The 21,415-nt window shown below is 50.4% G+C and overlaps 1 protein-coding gene across 3 annotated transcripts; it reads left to right on the top strand.

The window, feature by feature from the left end:
* Positions 1–770: 770 nt before the first annotated feature.
* On the top strand, positions 771–20,908 carry UBXN6 (UBX domain protein 6). Of its 3 annotated transcripts, none has more exons than XM_083483986.1 (11): positions 771–890; positions 4,451–4,611; positions 7,286–7,347; positions 9,445–9,579; positions 10,243–10,340; positions 13,230–13,305; positions 14,149–14,233; positions 15,591–15,804; positions 16,766–16,896; positions 17,882–18,027; positions 20,235–20,908. In XM_083483986.1, the coding sequence occupies exons 1-11, from the start codon at positions 808–810 to the stop codon at positions 20,361–20,363; spliced, it is 1,320 nt and encodes a 439-aa protein (XP_083340112.1). In that variant the 5' UTR covers positions 771–807; the 3' UTR covers positions 20,364–20,908. The 3 variants fall into 3 exon arrangements, with proteins under 3 accessions (XP_083340112.1, XP_083340113.1, XP_083340114.1); XM_083483987.1 differs by lacking the exon at positions 771–890 and adding an exon at positions 3,061–3,168; XM_083483988.1 differs by lacking the exon at positions 771–890 and adding an exon at positions 3,120–3,256.
* The last annotated feature ends 507 nt before the right edge of the window (positions 20,909–21,415 follow it).

Genomic DNA, 21,415 nt, shown 5'->3' with positions numbered 1-21,415 from the left:
GCTTTTGAATTCTGGCGCTGGAGGAGACTCTTGAGAGTCCCATGGACTGCAAGAAGATCAAACCTCTCCATTCTGAAGGAAATCAGCCCTAAGGGCTCACTGGAAGGACAGATCCTGAAGCTGAGGCTCCAGGACTTTGGCCACCTCATGAGAAGAGAAGACTCCCTGGAAAAGACCCTGATGTTGGGAAAGATGGAGGGCGCAAGGAGAAGGGGACGACAGAGGACGAGATGGTGGGACAGTGTTCTCGAAGCTACCAGCATGAGTTTGACCCAACTGCAGGAGGCAGTGGAAGACAGGAGTGCCTGGCGTGCTCTGGTCCAGGGGGTCACGAAGAGGCGGACACGACTAAACGACTAAACAACAAGAATGACAACATCTGCCTATGCCTGATCTGTGACTTAATGACCTCATTTAAGGACTTGGTCAACTTTGACCATGGAGAAGGAAGGTCACCCGCCTAGAGCGGCCTTCCTTCCTAGCTGGGAGCGGGAACCATAGACGTCTAACCAATCAAAAGCCCAGGCATTCCACTTCCGGCTGGGCTCGACGCCGACCGGCACTTTACAGGGGCAGCGCTCAAACCTCCCGTTTGAGTCCAGAGAGGGCGGAAGTGGCGGGGCACGTGACCGGAAGGTCCGTCCTTCTTCCTTCCGGCAACCGACTTCCGCTTCCTGTTTACGGCGGAGCGACGAGAGGGAACGAAAGTCGAGGGGCGGGTGCTGCTATGTTTGGGGATTCGTGAGGTGAGGGGGGAGGGGGAGGAGGAGGAGAAGTGGGGGGAGGGGCGCTTTCGACGCCGCCGCCATGAAGAAGTTTTTCCAGGATATCAAAGCGGAGCTGCAGTTCAAGGGAGCCGGGCCGGGCCAGAAGCTCAGCGAGTCGCCTAGGTAACCAGCCCCCCCCTCCGCGAATGGTGGGCGGGGTCCCCGTGGGGGAGGGGGAGAAGAGGAGGAGGGGCAGGGAAGGGGTTCCCCAAAGGTCATCTAGTCCAGCCCCCTCTGCAAGGCAGGGGTCTCAACAAGACAGAGGGCTTGGTCGTTTAGTCGTGTCCGCCTCTTCGTGACCCCCTGGACCAGAGTACGCCAGGCACTCCTGTCTTCCACTGCCTCCCGCAGTTTGGTCCAACTCATGCTGGTCGCTTCGAGAACACTGTCCCACCATCTCGTCCTCCGTAGTCCCCTTCTCCTTGTGCCCTCCATCTTTCCCAGCATCAGGGTCTTTTCCAGGGAGTCTTCTCTTCTCATGAGGTGGCCAAAGTCTTGGAGCCTCAGCTTCAGGATCTGTCCTTCCAGTGAGCACTCAGGGCTGATTTCCTTCAGAATGGAGAGGTTGGATCTTCTTGCAGTCCATGGGACTCTCAAGAGTCTCCTCCAGCACCAGAATTCAAAAGCATCCATTCTTCGGTGATCAGCCTTCTTTATGGTCCAGCTCTCACTTCCATACACCACTACTGGGAAAACCATAGCTTTTACTATACGGACCTTTGTTGGCAAGGTGATGTCTCTGCTTTTTAAGATGCTGTCTAGGTTTGCCATTGCTTTTCTCCCAAGAAGCAGGCATCTTTTACTAATTTCGTGGCTGCTGTCACCATCTGCAGTGATCATGGAGCCCAAGAAAATAAAATCTCTCACTGCCTCCATTTCTTCCCCTTCTATTTGCCAGGAGGTGATGGGCCCAGTGGCCATGATCTTTGGTTTTTTTGATGTTGAACCTTTGCTAAAAAACTTCCAGGGAAGGAGAGCCCACCACCTCTTCACTTTCTTCCTCATGTTCACTCAGAAAACTGAAAGTCATGGGTTCGAGTCTTGCCCTCCAGAGCAGGAGAAAACAACCTTGTTCCCTCTTCCCTGTGAAAGCCCTTCAGAGACTTGAATATGGCTCTCCTATCTCCTCCCAGTCTCCTCTCTTCCAAGCTAAACACACCCACCTCTTTCAAACGCTCCTCATAAGGTTTAGCTTCCAGACCCTTGATCGTTCCAGCTTGTCAACATCCTTCTGAATTTGTGGTGCCCAGAACTGGACACAGTACTCCAGTTGGAGTCTGACCAAGGCAGAATAGAGCGGCACTGTTACTTGTTCTCTGTTCCTTGTGACAGCCCTTCAGATATCTGAAGATGGCTATCCTATCTCCTCTCAGTCTCCTGTTTTCCAGGCTAACCATACACTGCTCCTTCAACCATTCCTCGTAAAGCTCAGTTTCCAGACCCTTGATCATCATCCTCTGCCCACCTTCCAGCTTGTCAACATCCTTCTTAAATTGTGGTGCCCAGAATTAGACGCAGGTGGGGCTGTGGGTTAAACCACAGAGCCTAGAACTTGCCAGTCAGAAGGTTGGCGGTTTGAATCCCCGCAACGGGGTAAGCTCCTATTGCTCGGTCCCTGCTCCTGCCAACCTAGCAGTTCGAAAGCACGTCAAAGTGCAAGTAGATAAATAGCTACCGCTCCGGCGGGAAGGTAAACGGCGTTTCCGTGCGCTGCTCTGGTTTGCCAGAGGTGGCTTGGTCATGCTGGCCACATGACCCGGAAGCTGTACGCCGGCTCCCTCGGCCAATAAAGTGAGATGAGCGCCGCAACCCCAGAGTCGGCCAAGACTGGACCTAATGGTCAGGGATCCCTTTACCTTTACCTATTACTTTCTTGATCTGGACACTAGACTTCTGTTGGTGCAGCATAGAATAGCATTAGCCTTTTTTGCTGCTGTATCACACAGTTGACTCATGTTCACATTGTGGTCCACCAAGACCCCTAGATCCTTTCCACATGTACCACTAGCAAGCCAGATGTGCCCCCCCCCAATATTTGTGCATTTGGTTCTTCCTGCCTAAGTGCAGAACCTTACATTTGTCCCTGTCGAAATTTGTTTTTTTGACTTGCACCCAGTTCTCCAATCCGTTAAGGTCTTTTTGAATCCCGATTCCGTTTCCTGCGGCATTCGCTACCCCTCCCAGTTTGGTGTCACCTGGAGATTTGGCAAGTGTCCCCTCAATTCCTTCATCCAAGACGTTCTGGGGGGCCTCTGGCTGCAAGTGGGTGCTCCCCAGCCCCTTTGTGATGGTGCTGTGACACTGTGGGGACAGTGGTGGCTGGACAGAGTCCATACTGCCTTGGCTTCTCTACTGAGCTTGCGTTTGCCAGGATGAGCAGAACACCCCACCCCAGAGTGGTGTATGTACCCCCTTCACTATATCAGTCTCTTTTTTCTCCTGGGAGTATTTCTCTGTTTTGCGTGGAATTCCCTGCGCTTTATGAATAGGTGTGTAAGTCATCTTCCTGGTCGTTTATCTGTAATTGGGCAGGTAGGTAGCCAGCCTTGCCCTGAGAGTTGTGAAAGACTGTAAGCTCCGATCCCAGCTCAGCCTGGGATGTACTCAGTAACTTTTAGGGAAGCTGGCGGAGGCTTTTAAACATCAAGAAACAGATTGGCTCCATTTTGAAAGGCATTGGAGTTTAAACAGGCTGGGCATGTGTGTGTGTGTGTGTGTATATATATATGTATATATATATATATATATATATATATATATATAATATTGATGATTTTTAGTTTTATAGTAAAGGTAAAGGTACCCCTGACCATTAGGTCCAGTCACGGACTACTCTGGGGTTACATGCTCATCTCGCTTTATTGGCCAAGGGAGCCGGCGTATTTATACCCCGCCCATCTGGCTGGGTTTCCCCAGCCACTCTGAGCGGCTTCCAACAGAATATTAAAATACAATAATCTCTTATACCTTAAAAGCTTCCCTGAACAGCGCTGCCTTCAGATGTCTTCTAAAAGTCTGGTAGTTGTTTATTTCCTTGACATCTGATGGGAGGGCATTCCACACGGCAGGTGCCACTACCAAGAAGGCCCTCTGCCTGGTTCGCTGTAACTTGGCTTATCGCAATGAGGGAAACGCCAGAAGGCCCTCGGAGCTGGACCTCAGTGTCCGGGCAGAACGTTGGGGGTGGAGACGCTCCTTCCGGTATACTGGGCCGAGGCCGTTTAGGGCTTTAAAGGTCAGCACCAAGACTTTGAATTGTGCTCGGAAACGTCCTGGGAGCCAATGTAGGTCTTTCAAGACCGGTGTTATGTGGTCCTGGTGGCCGCTCCCAGTCCCCAGTCTAGCTGTCGCATTCTGGATTAGTTGTAGTTTCCAACTTGCTTTCAAAGGTAGCCCCACATAGAGCACATTGCGGTAGTCCAAGCAGGAGATAACCAGAGCATGCACCACTCTGGCGAGACAGTCCACGGGCAGGGAGGGTCTCAGCCTGCGCACCAGATGGAGCTGGTAGACAGCTGCCCTGGACACAGAATTGACCTGCGCCCCCTGGAAGGGGTTGGCTGCTCGTGAGTCTCATGGCACCAGTTCTGCTTGACAGGCTCCCTGGCGGTAGTGTTCTTTGTTGGGCCTTCAAAGCCCTTGCGCTTCTCTGCCCTCAAAGTGTCTCCGTTTCTCCCCAACAGAGAAAGAGCTCCCAAGGAGAAGCCGAAAGCTGACCCTCCTCCCAAGTGTCGCCAAGGGCCGACCAATGAAGCTCAGATGGCGGCGGCGGCAGCCCTGGCCCGGCTGGAGCAGAAGCCCAAACCTCGTCCCCCCTCATCCCAAGACGCCATCCGGAATCAGGGTAAAAGGGCGAGGGGCAGGAGTTGCTGGCCTGCGTGGCTTAATGAAAGCTCTCTCTCTTTTTGGTTAGTTGTTGATTTATATCAGGGCTCAGCAACCTTTTTCAGCAGGGGGCCGTTCCACCATCCCTCAGATCATGTGGTGGGCTGGACTATATTTTGAAAAAATAATAATGAATGAATTCCTATGCCCCACAACTAACCCAGAGATGCATTTTAAATAAAAGGACACATTCTACTCATGTCAAAACACCAGGCAGGCCCCACAAACAACCCAGAGATGCATTTTAAATACCATATTTTTCACTCCATAGGACGCACCCGACCATAGGACGCATGTTGTTTTAGAGGGGGAGAACAAGAAAAAAAAAATTTCCCCTCTCTGCTCAGCGCCCCTTCAGCGAAGCGGCAGAAGAAATGGAGTCCCTTCCGTTTCTTCTCCCGCTTGGCTGAAGGGGCGCTGCGCAGCTGTCACTCTCTGCTGAAGCCAGGAACGTCTTGCTCTCCCGGCTTCAGCGAAAGGAACCTGAAGCCGGCAGAGTGCAGCGGGAACTCGTGCTGCGCTCCGGAGGCTTTGCGTTGCTTTTGCTGAAGCCTGGAGAGCGAGAAGGGTCGGTGCGCTCCGACCCCTCTCTCCAGGCTTCAGCAAAAGCAACGCAAAACGTCTGGAGCACGGAGGGAGTGCTCCCTCTGCGCTTCGGAGGCTTCACGTTGCTATCGCTGAAGCCAAGGAGCCTGCATTCGCTCCATAGGACGCACAAACATTCCCCCTTAATTTTTGGAGGGGAAAAAGTGCATCCTATAGAGCGAAAAATACGGGAAAAGGACACATTCTACTCATGTAAAAACACGCTGATTCCCGGACCGTCCACAGGCCGGATTGAGAAGGCAATTGGGCCGCATCCGGCCCCCGGGCCTTAGGGTGCCTACCCCTGATTTATATGTTCTGAGGATCCAGGGCAGCTCTCTCCACGGAAGGCAAGGGAAAGTGAAGTGCCTGTGCTTTTCGGGCAGTGAATCCAGTTTCCTACACACCTTGTGAAAAAGCCTGCGAAGTGCTGCTCACAGTAGTCCCGTTGAAATGAATGGCAGCTCTTGCCACGCTGGAACTCTTGGACCTCCAACAAAACTGGATGGTGGAAGGTTCAGGATAGGCAGAAGAAAGTCCTTAGGGTGTGGTTAAACTCTGGAACTCCCTGCCACCGGAGGCCCAACTGGGATGGCTTTGAAAGAGGATGGAAAAATCCATGAAGGAAAGGGCTATCAGAGGCAAAGCAATTATTTGCCTCCAGGGTCAGAGGCAGTAACGCTCCTGAATATCTATTGCTGGAAACCACAGGAGGGGAGAGGGTTCGTGTGTGCTTGGGTCCTGCTGGAGCAGCCTTTCTCGACCTGTGGGTCCCCAGATGTTGTTGAACTACAACTCCCACCACCCCTAGCTAGCAAGGCCAGAGCTCAGGGGTGATGGGAGTTGTAGTCCAACAACATCTGGGGACCCAGAGGTTGAGAACCGCTGTTCCCCACAGGCCTCTTGTTTGCCACTGTGAGAATGGGGACTAGATAGGCCGTTGTTCTGATCCAGCAGGAATCTTATGTTAATGGGCCTGAGTCATGTCAGTTATTTTCATTGGGTCTACTTGCATTGAAGGTAATTGTGCACACTGAGAGAGAGAGAGAGAGAGAGAGAGAGAGAAGGTGATGTAAGTTTGGACAGAACTTTAATTTATAGCACACAACCCATGGGTATAGACCCCAAATACAGTGGTACAGTGGTACCCCGCAAGACGAACGCCTCGGAAGACGAAAAACTTGCTAGACGAAGGAGTTTTTCGTTTTCTTAGCCACTTCGCAAGACGCATTTCCCTTTGGGCTTGCTTCGCAAAACGAAACTTGCCCCGCAAGCTCCGGGGATAGCGGGGAAGCGCAGCGTGTCTTCCCCGCTGTCCCCGGACCTCTTTTGAAGCAAGGGGCGGCGGGGAGAAGATCGCTTCTCCCTGTTGCCAGCCCCCCAATCTCCGGGGACAGAGGGGAAGGCGCGCGCACCTTCCCCTCTCTCCCCGGACCCCTTTTGAACCAAGGGGCGGCAACGGGGAGAAGCGATTCTCCCCGCTGCCCTTTCCCTTGCTTTAAAACAGGTCCCCAGAGATTGCGGGGCAGGCAACGGGGAGAAGCAATCTTCTCCCCGCCGCCCCTTGCTTTAAACAGGTCCGCGGCGCTTCCCCTCTGTCCCCGGACGGTCTCCATAGGAACGCATTGATTGATTTTCAATGCATTCCTATGGGAAACCGTGCTTCGCAAGACGAAAAACTCGCAAGAAGAAAAAACTTGCGGAACGAATTAATTTCGTCTTGCGAGGCACCACTGTACCTCTGGTTGCGAGCGTCATCCGTTCCGGAGCCCCGTTCGCAAGCTGAAAGGAAGGCAACACGCGTCTGCGCACATGCGGGTTGCTATTCGCCGCTTCCGCGCATGCACGTGACGTCATTTTGCACACCTGTGCATGCGCGAGCAGCGAAACCCGGAAGTAACCCTTTCCGGTAGTGCCGGGTCGCCGCGGGACGCAACCTGAAAAAACGTATCATGAAGCAAACGTAACACGAGGTATGACTGTACTTGGTTGCTCCTCTCCTCAAATTTAACTTTTGATGCGTATCTTTGTTTTAATTGTTCTTCTAGTGAAAAAGGAGCTTATGGCTGAAGCAGCAGCAAGTGACAAAGGAGCCTCTGTGGATCAGAAGGTAGGAACAGCGGCATTTGTAGCCTCACCATTTATCAGCAGGTTTTTGACCTGCTCTTTCAGTATTTCTTCAAGGGGTTGGGCTTTCCTTCATTTATTTATTGTTTTAAATTTGTATGCCGCTTTTCTGTGTAAATCTGCTCCAAGCAGCTCACAAATGCAAAGTCGAGGCATCACTGTCACAATAACAATAGGGTGTGCAGGTAAATCATTTCAAAACCTAACAATCCAATCAATACTTCAGATGGATCTATATCAGGTGTCAGCGACCTGCAGCGTTGTTTAAATGACCCATAAGCCGCCCCCGAACCGAGCCGCCCACTCAGTGAGTCCTGACATGCTGCGCTAAACCGGTGCAGCGCGGAGCGGGGACTCACGCGGCGCCGGAAATCGTGTCTGCGCAGACGTGACCCAGCCCACGGAGCGATCTCCGCGGGAGTGAACTGGCCCAGGCGAGGTAAACTTTGCCGACCCCTGATCTATATCATGGGTCGGCAAACTAAGGCCCGTGGGCTGGATCAGGCCCAAAGGCCTTCTGGATCTGGCCTGCAGACAGTCCAGGAATAGCCGCATGGATTGCCAGTGCATGCATTTTTTCCCCTCTCCCTCACACGGCAGCGGCGCCTCCTCCCTCCCTCCCTCCTCCTGGCTTCTCCCAGCCCTGCCTAGAGGAGGAAGGGGGCTGGGTTTGTTGCAGCAGCAGCAGCACTTGAGCAGCCGCCATTTTAAACAGCCCCTCTCCAGAGTCCTTTCACACGCCGCTCATCTTCCTGCCGCCGGAAGCCCCTGCCGCTTGCAAGACGCAGATAAGCAGCCACCGGGGATCGTGGTGCTATTTCATCATTCCCCCGCCAAATATAATCTGGCACCCTCCACAAGGTCTGAGGAACAGTGGACCCGGCTCCCTGCCGAAAAGGTTTGCTGACCCCTGATCTATATGATCATTGCAGTTGCTAAAATAGTGGCAAAACAATGGGCGTAGACCTTTTCTTTTTCTTCCTCCAATGGAGCGCCTGTCTTATTTATTTATTTTTTTGAAAAGTTTTTATTTAAACAATTCAGCATTAATACACACATATTGTGAATATACAAGCATACAGACATACATTTCATACAATCCTTAAAAATGTTCAAACATACTTACACTCAATCTCACAGATAATTCCTTTTCCCACCAGCTCACCCCACCTTTGTGTTAGACTTCCACTCTACTCATTTGCAATTTCTTTCAACTTCTATTACTTTTTCCCCTCACACCTTTAACCTAATTTCATGCTCCTTTTTCTGTTACACATTGTTATCCATCTTATTTAGTATTTCAGTATTTAAAACGGAACTTGTTTATTCTGATAGGAGTTCTGATTTTTCAATATGGTTTTGCAAGGATCCTTTAAACACCTTCCAGTCCCTGTCTATCTTCTCTTTTGAGATCCTTCCAATTTCTCCCATTGTTTTGGATATATTGTAATACTCCAATAATTTGGCAAGTCACTCTGTTTTTGTCGGTGTAATACCACTTTTCCAATTTTTCCCTATCAGTAGCCTTGCAGCTACTGTTGCGTGTAAATATAACGTTTTGTCTTCTTCCTTTAGACTTCCTTGTACTATTCCCAATAGGAAACCTTCTGATGTGTTCCTAAATGAATATCTGAACATTTCATTGTACAGTGGTGCCCCACAAGACGAATGCCTTGCAAGACGGAAAACTCGCTAGACGAAAGAGTTTTCCGTTTTGGAGGTGCTTCGCAAAACGAATTTCCTATGGGCTTGCTTCGCAAGACGGAAATGTCTTGCGAGTTCCTGCTGGGGTTTTTCCCTCCCCCCCTTTTTCTAAGCCGCTTATCAGCTGATCCGATCAGCAGATAAGCCGCTAATAGCGCTAATAGCGCTAATCCGCTAATCCGTCAACGGGCTTGCTTCGCAAGACGAAAAAACCGCTAGACGAAGAGAATCACAGAACGGATTATTTTCGTCTTGCGAGGCACCACTGTATATTGTTTCCCTAAATTGTTTGATGTTCAAACAATTCCACCATATATGCATCATAGTACCTTTTTCAGTGTTGCATCGCCTGTCTTAAAATCCCGCCTCTCTTTAGAATTCTTTACCTGCTCTTCAAGAAGAAGATCCCTCCATGCTGTCCGTCTCAGGAGTCTACTTCACTTGCCCTTTAACTGGGGCCACTGTCCGGAAGGATAAAAGAGAGGCGCAGATCAAAAAGGCCATCCTTGAGGTAAGGTTATTTTGGGGAGTGTGTCTCTGATGTCTCGACAGAGAGTGCATTCCCCCCCCCCCCCGGCTTTATTGATCTGTTAACAGAAAAAAATAAATGCAAACATAACAAGTTTTGCCTTGGAAGACAAAAGTACCAAAATGCAGCACAGCTGCAAAGGGATAATAAAGTATCATATCATTCAGAATATGTGCATATACCGTATTTTTTGCTCTATAAGACTCACTTTTCCCCTCCTAAAAAGTAAGGGGAAATGTGTGTGCGTCTTATGGAGCGAATGCAGGCTGCGCGGCTATCCCAGAAGCCAGAACAGCAAGAGGGATTGCTGCTTTCGCTGCGCAGCAATCCCTCTTGCTGTTCTGGCTTTTGAGATTCAGAATATTTTTTTCTTGTTTTCCTCCCCCCAAAACAAGGTGCGTCTTGTGGTCTGGTGTGTCTTATAGAGCGAAAAATACGGTATACTGAATGACCACATGCCTCTGTACGAGAAATAAAATCACGCTACAGAGCTCTGCCTTTCGGATCCTTCTAGTTTGTAAGATGCCTTTTCAAGAAGGGAGTCTGCCAAGCCCTTGAATACCTGCAACTCAAGTTATTAAGATTAGAGGCCTTCCTTGATTTGGCAGAACAGCCCCGGACATTTCTGTTTCTTCATCTCCCCAGCATGCTGCCCAAGACCCCGTGGCTGCTGCCGTCATGGAAATCCACACTTGCAACAGGGACCGGGAAAAGGTCAAACTCGGAGTGGAGACCATTGCAAAGTAAGTGGAGCCTGGTGGCTGTTGGTGTCGTCGTCACCCCCCCCCCCCGTTCCTTTTTTTGTAATAATTTTGTCCGGTCTTCCAATAGGAACCTGACATAGCGGGCCTCTGATTTTCCCGGGAAAGGTACCAGCAAGGGTAGTATCAGTTCAGCCCTGGCTTGCTCATATTTTGCACAGTGCAACAAAATATGTTTTATGGAATCGATGTCTTGAGCACACGAGCAAAGTCTGTCCTGGTAGGGAACTCCTCTCAACCTGCCAGCCAACACTGCAGAAGGAAAGACGTTTAGTCTGGCTTTGGTGAAAGGCCTTCGATAGTTTGGTACTGTCGGGTTTTTGCAAGAACCAGTGATCCCTATATTCTGAACAAAATGCTTGTTTAACCTGGAGGTAGGCTGTATGAATTATGTATTGCTTTGTAACGATTTGTTGGGTCTCTGGACTGTAATAAAGATTATTGTTGTTGTAATAATTTTTTATTAAGTTTTACCATTTAATATTCAACACAATTATCATATATTAAAAAATAGAATAAAACAAAACTCCTCACCCCACGCCTTTCCTCCGCTTCCCCTTCTGGTTGTTTAACAATTCGCCACTTCTGCTTAAATTTTCTCTTATTTTCCATCTTTTAGCTGAATGCTCTTACATTCTTATCATTTTTGTACCGAATTTTCTTCCGGTTACTTCTTACCTTTCATTAATTTCCATATTGTTGTTTCTTCACCTTTCCTCTGGTTTTCTTAACCATTAAGTGTTTTACTCAAACCCTGCTAGTGAGTCCAGTTCTTTACAATATTTCTGTAAATACAGCATGAACGATTCCCAGTCTTTTTTTTAAAGTCTCTGTTGTCTTTGTCTCTGAGTCTTCCCGTGAGTTTCTCCATTTCTGCATATTCCATATGTTTACCTTGCCATTCTTCTTCCGTTGGTGCCTTGTCTTCTTTCCTTTTGGGGGCTAGTAAATCCTAGAGCCCTCCAGATGTTTGGGACTACAACTCCCATCATCCCTAGCTAACAGGACAAGTGGTCAGGGATGATGGGAATTGTAGTCCCAAACCTCTGGAGGGCCAGAGTTTGCCTATGCCTGTCCTAGCCACTGTCGTAGCATCCACGAATAGCTTCTTCTGCTCTTCTGGCAATTCCTGCCCTATAATACCTAAAAAGAAAACTTCTTTTAACCTTTAATTTGATTTCAGCCTGATCTTTTGTTTCCCTTTTCTTCCCTCCCCCTCCCCTTTTATGAAGATCACCCGCTCTGAGATCCCAAAGCTAATTCTCCCCTGGTCTCCTCGCTGGCCCAAATAGGACCAATTCAGCCAGCTAGCCCTGGAGATTAACTAATGCTTATCTCCCCTAAATTGATTTCTGAATTTTGAATTTTATTGTTATTCATGTTTTTATACTGTATTTATGCTGCTTTTACAATTAAGTGTTTTAAATTTGTTGTTAGCCGCCCTGAGCCCGGTTTTTGAACCGGGAAGGGCGGTGTAATGGGAATTGGGGTTGCTTGTGCGTAAACTGCAAACTGCTCCAAGCTGGTTGTATAGCTAAACCTTTCCCTGGTTTGACAGCCCTTACAACACGACTGTCCCAGTCACTGGCAGAATCCGTCAGTGGGCGTTTCCTAAACTTCTTCCAACATAGAAATTCCTTGACTCCAAGTCTCCTCCTAGATTCTCTGCGCGGAAGCTTTCTGCGCAGCGTGGGCGTGCCAAGCGGAGGTCCTGTGCTCTCTCCGCTGATCTCACTGGAAGAGTCTCGGAGCCTCCCCTCCGCAGTACTCTCAGCCTCCCCTTTCTCCCTGGTGTCCCCTGGATTTCCTTCCCCAGCGGAAGCTCTCTCTCTCTCCTTGCTAGTTCCCTCCCCTGCATCATTGGAGAGCCTTCCCTCTCCTCTTGCCTCTGATGGCAGTTCCCTGACAGGCGGGGTATAAATAACAAATTATTATTATTATTATTAAGGGGGGGGAACCCTTCTGACAAGCCTCCTATTTAAAAAAAAACTATGAAAATGGTATAAACAGTCCCTATTGAACTTGGTGGTACAGTGGTGCCTCGCAAGACGAAATTAATTCGTTCCGCAGGTTTTTTCTTCTTGCGAGTTTTTCATCTTGCGATGCACGGTTTCCCATAGGAATGCATTGAAAATCAATTAATGCGTTCCTATGGAAACCGCCTTCAGACCAGGTCCGGGGACAGTCTGTCCCCGGACCTCTTCTGAAGGCTGGGGGGGGGGGACAAGGGCTTTTCTTCCCACCCCCAGCATTTTAAAAAACCCCGGGACAGCGGAGGACTTCTCTGCTGTCCGGGGCGATTTAAAAGCCCCTGGGAAGGCAGGCAGGGGGGACAAAGACTTTTGCCCCCCGCCAGCCTTCAGAAGAGGTCCAGGACCTCTTCTGAAGGCGGGTGGGGGGTGAAAGTCTTTGCTCCCCCCCCCTGCCTTCAAAAGCTGTCCTGGACAGGCTTCGCGGACCTCTCCCGCTGCTTGCGGAGAGTTGCCAGCATGCCGAAGCCTGCGCGCGCTGAGATCAGCGCGCCCAGGCTTCGCGGCCCCGCCGCCTGGCTTCGGAGCACCGTTCCGAAGCCGGGCGGCGGGAGGAGGTGTCCCCGCCCCGCCGCCAGGCTTCGGAGGAGGTCCGAGGACAGTGGGGAAGACGCGCTGCGCTTCCCCGCTGTCCCGGAGATTTCCCTATGGGCTGTCGTCTTGCGAAGCAAGCCCATAGGGAAATTTGTTTTGCGAAGCGCCTCCAAAACGGAAAACCCTTTCGTCTAGCGGGTTTTCTGTCTTGCGAGGCGTTCATCTTGCGGGGTACCACTGTACTTCCTTTTGAGATGAAGCCTGAGCAGGCTGGTGCCCAGAATGACAACTTGTCTTCCTTCCCAAGGTACCTTGACAACATCCACCTCCACCCAGAGGAAGAGAAGTACCGGAAAATCAAACTGCAGAACAAAGTGTTCCAGGTGGGTGCGTTTCAGAGGAGGGTCTCCCTGGGCGCTGCTGGAGTACAGCTCCTCTCCTCCCAGACAACTGTCCCTGCCAGCAGCTGGGCCTTGTGGGAGTTGAGGGCCCAGTAATGGGATACGGGTGGCGCTGTGGGTTAAACCACAGAGCCTAGGGCTTGCCAGTCAGAAGGTCGGCGGTTCGAATCCCCGCCACGACGGGGTGAGCTCCTGTTGCTCGGTCCCTGCTCCTGCCAACCTAGCAGTTCAAAAGCATGTCAAGCGCAAGTAGATAAATAGGTACCGCTCCAGTGGGAAGGTAAACGGCGTTTCCGTGCGCTGCTCTGGTTCGCCAGAAGCGGCTTAGTCCTGCTGGCCACATGACCCGGAAGCTGTACGCCGGCTCCCCTGGGCCAATAAAGCGAGATGAGCGCCGCAACCCCAGAGTTGGTCACGACTGGACTTAATGGTCAGGGGTCCCTTTACCTTTACGTTCCCAAACCCTGCTCTCGCTAGAGCTTGGCAGAAACCATCTCACAGAAAAATGAGGACTAGAAAAGTGAAGGATAAGCCCCATTTGGCATGTCAGCTCAGGGGGCTAAGATCGCTTGAAGCTAAGATTGTTGTGACGTCAGGTGGGCATGGTTTGGGGCGAGGCTCATGCTGGGTCAGATTTGGCCCACAGCTCACAGGGTCTCCATCCCTCGCTTAAATCGCCTTATGTTGTTGAACAGACTTTGGCAGAGGGTGCAAAGGCAAGCGACATAAAACTGAAATAACCAGCCTCAGGGAGTTGTGTGGGATGGCAGGAAAAGCTTGCAGGAAAAGAAATAAACAGCACGGATTCGTTTGGCTTCCTCCTAGGAAAGGATCCACTGCCTGGAGGGGACACACAAGTTTTTCCAGGCCGTTGGGTTTGAAAAGGCCACCCTCAGTGTCCCGGGACAAGGTAAGTCTCAGCGTAGCAGCTGAAAGGCTGAGCTGCAGACGGGAAGGTGCCGGCTCACAAACTCACAAGGTGGCCGCCCTGGGCGAGCGGCACAGAATCTTGGCAAGCCACAGATGGGGACAAGGATAAGACCCGCCGAACTTACAGGATTGTTGCCAGGATTACAAGGCGAGAAGCGCTTTGAACACTGTACAGAATGCTTCTGGTTTCGCTTAGGTCAGATGGGGGGGTTCCTGGGGTGGGGGTTTCTCCAGGCCGCTTTAAGTTCCCTTGGGATTGGAAGCACCTCTTCAAGCGGTTTTAAGAAAAAGGAAACAAACTTGCAAGACGTTTTCGTCTTGCGAAGCAAGCCCATAGGGAAATTCGTCTTGCGAAGCAACTCAAAAAACGAGAAACTCTTTTGTCTTGCGAGTTTTTCGTCTTCCGAGGCATTCGTCTTGCGAGGTACCACTGTACGTATTTACAAGGTATAGAACATAGCTTCAAGTGTCCACATCCTCGGTAGCAGATCCAGGAAGTGGGAGCTTTCGGCTCCTCCTTCAGCAGAGGAACTTGGGAACCCCCAAGCGCCTCCTCTGTTCCCTACGTTTTAACCCCCTCCTGTCCTGTGCTGAAGGAATGGGCATTGAATCTCCCTCTGTCCCTGAACTGGTCGGGTGGTGTTGCTGCTCTCCAGCATCCGGGAGCATCCTCGCCGCTTGAGTTCCTTCCACTTGCTTGTCCTCCTCTCCCTCTCCTGTCTTTTCTAAAGGCTCCTGTTCTTCGCCCTCCCTAAGCTCCGGGGCATTCCCGTGACATGCCCTGGACACAGAATTAACCTGCGCTTCCATGGACAGCTATGAATCCGAAACGACTCCCAGGCTGCTCACCTGGTCCTTTAGGGGCAGTTACCCCATTCAGGGGTGGGACGCGGGTGGCGCTGTGGGTTAAACCACAGAGCCTAGGACTTGCTGATCAGAAGGTCAGCGGTTCAAATCCCTGCAACGGGGTGAGCTCCCATTGCTCGGTCCCTGCTCCTGCCAACCTAGCAGTTCGAAAGCACCTCAAAGTGCAAGTAGATAAATAGGTACGGCTCCGGCGGGAAGGTAAACAGTCTTTCCGTGCGCTGCTCTGGTTCTCCAGAAGCGGCTTAGTCATGCTGGCCACATGACCTGGAAGCTGTATGCCGGCTCCCTCGGCCAATACGGCGAGATGAGCGCTGCAGCCCCAGAGTCGGCCACGACTGAACCTAATGGTCAGGGGTACCTTTACCCCATTCAGGACCAGGGAGTCCTCCACACCTGCCCACCCCATCCCCTTAGCAAGTGCCGAGTGCTAAGAGGATCCCTCTCTTTTCCTCCCCTCTCCATCCCTTTAGAAGAGGCCACAGAGGACTTCTATGTCCTGAAGGAGGGGAAGCTGGGCGACCTGAAGGAGCACAAGGAGAAGCTTCTGAGCGGGGAGCCGCTCCGGGCCCAGCTGGACCGCCAGCTCCGGGTCTTCAAGCCGTCCCCCCAGGCCTCCCGCTTTGAGCTGCCAAGCGACTTCTTCAGCATCACCGCCGAGGAGCTCAAGCGGGAACAGAGACTCCGGTGAGTGGTGCCGCCTCAACTGAAAGGCTCACAGGCCACACGTTGGTTTTTTTTTATTATTACTAATTTTATTAATTTTCCACAAATATAACAAAAACCACAAAGCAAAATAACACACAAAAACAAAAACAAAAAATACAAAAATAATAACAACTTAATTCTTTGAAAGTCCCACCTTTTTAAACCTCTTAATTGACTTCCTCTAGTCCCTCCCTCCTGAGTTTCCTTGTAATTGAATGTAACGGCTTTCCAATATCATTATTAAACTAAAGATCAGTCCAACACAGGCCACACGTTTTTGCCGCTGCCTCCCCAGCTCGGTCCGGGGGTTGCTTTGAAAATCATTTTTTTAAAAATACATTTCGCAGAACATCAGGACTTGAACCCAGGAAGCTGTTGCTTCGCAGGGTCGTTAGTTGTTAAAAGCAGCACTCCACAATGGCAAACCTATTTTAAAACGGCTCCCTTAACTTTAAGCCACAGATTGAGTCTGCTGCCGGTGTGCCTGGGAACGGGGACTTTGGTTTCCACATCCCATAATACCAGGGGTCAGCAAACTTACTGCACCTTGGGCCGGTGTCTCCAGTGCCGATCGTGCGGCGGGCCAGAGGGCGGCGGAGCGCGTGCCCATGTGCATGGGCACACGCAATTTCCGACGCACTTTCGGGTCAGAGGAGCACCGGAAATAGCTTGTGCGCAAGTGCACGGGCCTCCTTTGACCCGGATGTGCACTGGAAATAACGCGCATGTGCAAATAACGCTTGCGGATGCGCACAAGCTATTTCCGGTGCTCCTCCAACCCGGAAGTGAGCCCCCCAAAAAGGAAAAGGCAGCCAGTGCAGGGCTGCTTTGAATGAGGTGCTCATTGTATTTTAGATCTGGAAACCGCTGCGGATGTGTCGGCGACACCAGTTGTTGGGTCTGCGTTCTAATATGGTCCCTCTTTCTTTTGCCTCTGAAGGACAGAAGCGGTTGAGAAGGCATCGATGCTGAGAACGAAAGCCATGCGGGAGAAGGAGGAGCAGAGGGAGCTGAGGAAGTACAACTACGCCTTGCTGCGCATCCGCTTCCCGGACGGGTACATCTTACAAGGTACGTGCAAAAGCTCTGAATGCGAATCAGAGCCCGGCCAAAGGCCGCCAGCCACCCAATGCTCAGTCGACACAGGTTGCTTCATCCTAAGTCTTTGGGCTGGAAGAATGGATGCCTTAAAGAAATATTATAGCACGATGACCTCGCGAGCAGCGTTAGAAACTGAGATATGAAAGCCAGGAGCTGAATGGCGCCTTAAAGCTAGGTTATGGGCGCAACAACGGAATGTACAGTGGTACCTCGGGTTACATACGCTTCAGGTTACAGACTCTGCTAACCCAGAAATAGTACGGAAATCGTGCTCCGGCGGTGCGGCAGCAGCAGGAGGCCCCATTAGCTAAAGTGGTGCTTCAGGTTAAGAACAGTTTCAGGTTAAGAACGGACCTCCGGAACGAATTGAGTACATAACCAGAGGTACCACTGTATTCTTATAACAAGAATACAAAGCTGAAAAGGAATGAAATGCAGCTAAAATCTTACGGTCGTTTTTCACATGGTCTAGTTCAGGGGTCAGCGAACTTTTTCATCAGGGGGCCGGTCCACTGTCCCTCAGACCTTGGGGGGGGGGGGCCGGACTATATTTTGGAAAAAAAATAATGAACGAATTCCTATGCCCTACAAACAACCCAGAGATGCATTTTAAATAAAAGCACACATTCTACTCACGTCAAAACACCAGGCAGGCCCCACAAATAACCCGGAGGTGCATTTTATAGAAAAGGACCCAAACTACTCATGTAAAAACACGCTGATTCCCGGACCACCCATGGTCTACTACTTCCCCTGCCCACCCCCACTAATATTCTTAAGAGCATGGGTAGATTTGCAACCGAGAAACCACGATTCCTGGGATCCTTTTGAGTGAAGTCGCAGGCTTCAAATGCGTGTTGAATGTGCTTCAAATGCACGGCGTGGGTTTGCCCTGCACAAATTTCCGAATCTGCACAAAACACTAGGGAGTAAATTTTCTTTCTTTCTGGCGCAGGGACGTTCTACGCCCGGGAGCCCGTCTCAGCCCTTTACCAGTTTGTGCGAGAGACACTACAGAACAACTGGCTCCCCTTTGAGCTTCTGGCCCCCGGAGGCCACAAACTGACCGACGAGAGCATGGCGCTCAATGAATGTGGCCTGGTAAGTGTGGCCACCTTGCTTAAGTCTCCTTGCCAATGACGGGGGTAGGTGCAGTCCTGTCCACATCGAAACCTGGAGCAAGCACCACTGAATTATTGAATGGTCTCTTTCAATTTGAAGGTTCATTATTGTTCCCCAAGATGTGTATGTCTTTAAGGGCCAGAGCAAATAACATGACCTAGTTTTACAGCTGTGAAGCAGTATAGCAGGTGCTGTTTAGTTGTGTTAATTAAGCTGTGTTAGCAATTGGGTATAGTATATAAAGAGCAGCACCTAGCTCTCTCAGTTCCCTGGGGGTTGGGCTATGCTTATTGACATGTCTAGTGTAAAAGGAGTTTTTGTTTATGTTAGTAAAACCTTGCTAAAGTTACCATATTTTTCGCACAAGACACACCTAGTTTTTGGAGGAGGAAAACAAGAAAAAAAATATTCTGAATCTCAGAAGCCAGAAGAGCAAGAGGGATCGCTGTGCAGTGAAAGCAGCAATCCCTCTTGCTCTTCTGGCTTCTGGGATAGCTGTGCAGCCTGCATTCGCTCCATAAGATGCACACACATTTCCCCTTATTTTTTAGGAGGGAAAAAGTGAGTCTTATAGAGCAAAAAATACGGTATTTTGCGTTCCTTGTAATGCGTGGTCTCCCCGGCAAGCTTTCTGTAGTGCAACTAATCTGCAAATAGCCAACATGAATATGATGGGGTTTCATGTCCCTTAACAGCAGGACCCTTCCTTTGAACTGTGCTCCTCTAAGGAAGCTTGGGTTGGGAAGGACAGTGGTACACCCTGGGTGATTCAGTTGGAATTTTCATTTTGGCCTAGGTGGTTTTTGGAAGAACTTGGGGAGCAGGGCAGGGGAGGGGAGGACTCTAAATGACAAGAGTCTGAAATCTGAGGATACAGTGGTGACTCGCAAGACGAAATTAATCCATTCCGCGAGTCTCTTCGTCTAGCGGTTTTTTCGTCTTGCGAAGCAACCCTATTAGCAGATTAGCACTATTAGCGTTTTAGCGGCTATTAAAGGATTAGCGGATTAGCGGCTAAAAGGCTATTAGCGGCTTAGCGGCTTAGAAAAAGGGGGGGAGCGAAAAAAAATCGGAACACTTGCAAGACGTTTTCGTCTTGCAAAGCAAGCGCATAGGGAAAATCGTCTTGCGAAGCAGCTCAAAAACGGAAAACCCTTTCGTCTAGCAGGTTTTCCATCTTGCGAGGCATTCGTCTTGTGGGGCACCACTGTATAACAATGCACCAAGACCATATGACACCAGTCCTGAAAGACCTGCACTGATTCCCAGTACGTTTCCAAGCACAATTCCAAGTGTTGGTGCTGACCTTTAAAGCCCTAAGTGGCCTCGGCCCAATAGACCTGAAGGAGTGTCTCCACCCTCATAGTTCTGCCCGGACACTGAGGTCCAGCACCGAGGGCCTTCTGGTGGTTCCCTCCCTGCGAGAAGTGAGGTTACAAGGAACCAGGCAGAGGGCCTTCTCGGTGGTGGCACCCGCCCTGTGGAACGCCTTCCCTTCAGATGTCAAGGAGATAAAGAACTATCTGACTTTTAGAAGACATCTGAAGGCAGCCCTGTTTAGGGAAGTTTTTTAATGTTTGATGTTTTATCTTGTTTTTCACATTCTGATGGGAGTCGCCCAGAGTGGATGGGAAGGCTTGGAAAAACCCCAGGGGAAAACCAGTCCCCACTCCCCATTTTTTTCCAAAGCAGTTTTTAGAAGTCCATGAGAAAATGACAAAGAAGAAGAGCAAGAAGAAATGGAAAGTGATAGCAGTAGTTCAGAAAATGAGATGAACTGCATGTATAGGTTGTGTCTTCTCTCTCTCTTTTTTTTAAGCACTACTCAAAGGGTAGAACTTCTATGGAGCTTAAATATTGAAGTGGACCTTATCTTTATTTGCTGTTGGTGCTAAGGGGCAAATCTTATTATTTTTTAATGTTGGTGGTTTCTTGCTTTTTTTGTTGCTTTTGAGGGAAAGGGGTGTGTGGTTACCTGTCTTATTGCAAGCACAATACTTTCATCTACCCTGCGGTTTCACACAATTTATAAAGCCACACTGAACTTTGTTTCAATTTTTCCAAAATTTACCCCCGGAAAAAAATAGGGGGGAACGGACGCGCCCCCCCCCCAGTGGCTTCCCATTTTGCGGAAATTTTACACCTCTAGTCCTAATAACGCCAAGTGCCTTTGTTTCTTCCCCAAGGTGCCGTCTGCCCTTCTGACGTTCGCCTGGGATGCCGACGTCATGGCGGATATCAAGGCTTCCGGCGGGGAGCGCATGGAGAGCGTGTTGAAGCCAGACCTCCTGCTGGCCGTGCAGACCCTGTCCTGAAAATAAAAGCAAACCGGGATTAGATCCAGCCCCGTCCCTCGTGGTCCCCTTCTCCCGTGTTTCTTACGGACGCTGCTTCGGACACTGCAGTAACTCCCTGTCTTGTGAACACTAAATGGGGGCGGAAATAGGGGGCGGGGAGGCTGCTGTTTTTCCTAGTATTAGGGCCCTGGAATCAGAGTAGCCGTGGCCGGAGCAGTAGCGCATGGAGGACTTGGAACTGGTTCAAAACGAGTTGGATCAAGAGAGATATTTTTACAGTGCTGCTTCTTTTCCTTCTTTTATTTATAACCTTCCCTCGGAGGGGTCCTAACCTCTTTCTAGCCTCAAAACGAAGCTTCTCACTGGGAAAAAGCAAAGATCAAAACACTACCCTGCCCTGGCAACACGAATCGGCTTGGGCCTAGGAGCCGTTCCACAAACCTTGTTCCTCCCCGATTCCGGGCTAGGAAGAAGCTTTTTTTGTTGTTTCGTTTTTGGTCTGTAACTGAGTCAGCCTACAGGCAGAAGCTGTTAGCTTTATTAAAGGAAGATGTGCTGCCACAGCTACTTGGGGTGTTTTGTCTTCCAGAGCAGCAGGCGATGAGTGGCGAACGGCGTGAGGGGAGAGAGGTTGTGGCTTGGGGGTAGAGCATCTGATCCGCATGCAAGTGGGAGGGGGGACTCCCTGGTCCTGAACGGGGTAACTGTGCCCCTGAAGGACCAGGTGCGCAGCCTGGGAGTCATTTTGGACTCACAGCTGTCCATGGAGGTGCAGGTCAATTCTGCGTCCAGGGCAGCTGTTTATCAGCTCCATCTGGTATGCAGGATGAGACCCTCCCTGCCCGCAGACTGTCTCACCAGAGTGGTGCATGCTCTGGTTATCTCCCACGTGGACTACTGCCATGCGCTCTACGTGGGGCTACCTTTGAAAGCGAGTCGGAAACATCAACTAATCCAGAATGCGGCTGCCAGACTGGTGACTGGGAGCGGCCGCCGGGACCATATAACACCAGTCCTAAAAGACCTGCATTGGCTCCCAGTACATTTCCAAGCACAATTCAAAGTGTTGG

Source organism: Podarcis liolepis, assembly GCF_965112155.1.
Source record: "Podarcis liolepis genome assembly, chromosome: 18".
Taxonomy (NCBI): domain Eukaryota; kingdom Metazoa; phylum Chordata; class Lepidosauria; order Squamata; family Lacertidae; genus Podarcis; species Podarcis liolepis.
Note: the sequence above shows the minus strand (reverse complement) of the source record. Positions and strands in the feature narration are given on the sequence as shown.

What these genes read in the sequence shown, in the direction of transcription:
- UBXN6 (XM_083483988.1), top strand. Translation starts at nt 3,171, where the DNA reads ATGTACCCCCTTCACTATATCAGTCTCTTTTTTCTCCTGGGAGTATTT. An exon ending in TCCCTGCGCTTTATGAATAG is followed by an intron (nt 3,257 to 4,450) that starts GTGTGTAAGTCA and finishes TCTCCCCAACAG; the next exon opens with AGAAAGAGCTCCCAAGGAGA. An exon ending in TGCAGAACAAAGTGTTCCAG is followed by an intron (nt 13,306 to 14,148) that starts GTGGGTGCGTTT and finishes GCTTCCTCCTAG; the next exon opens with GAAAGGATCCACTGCCTGGA.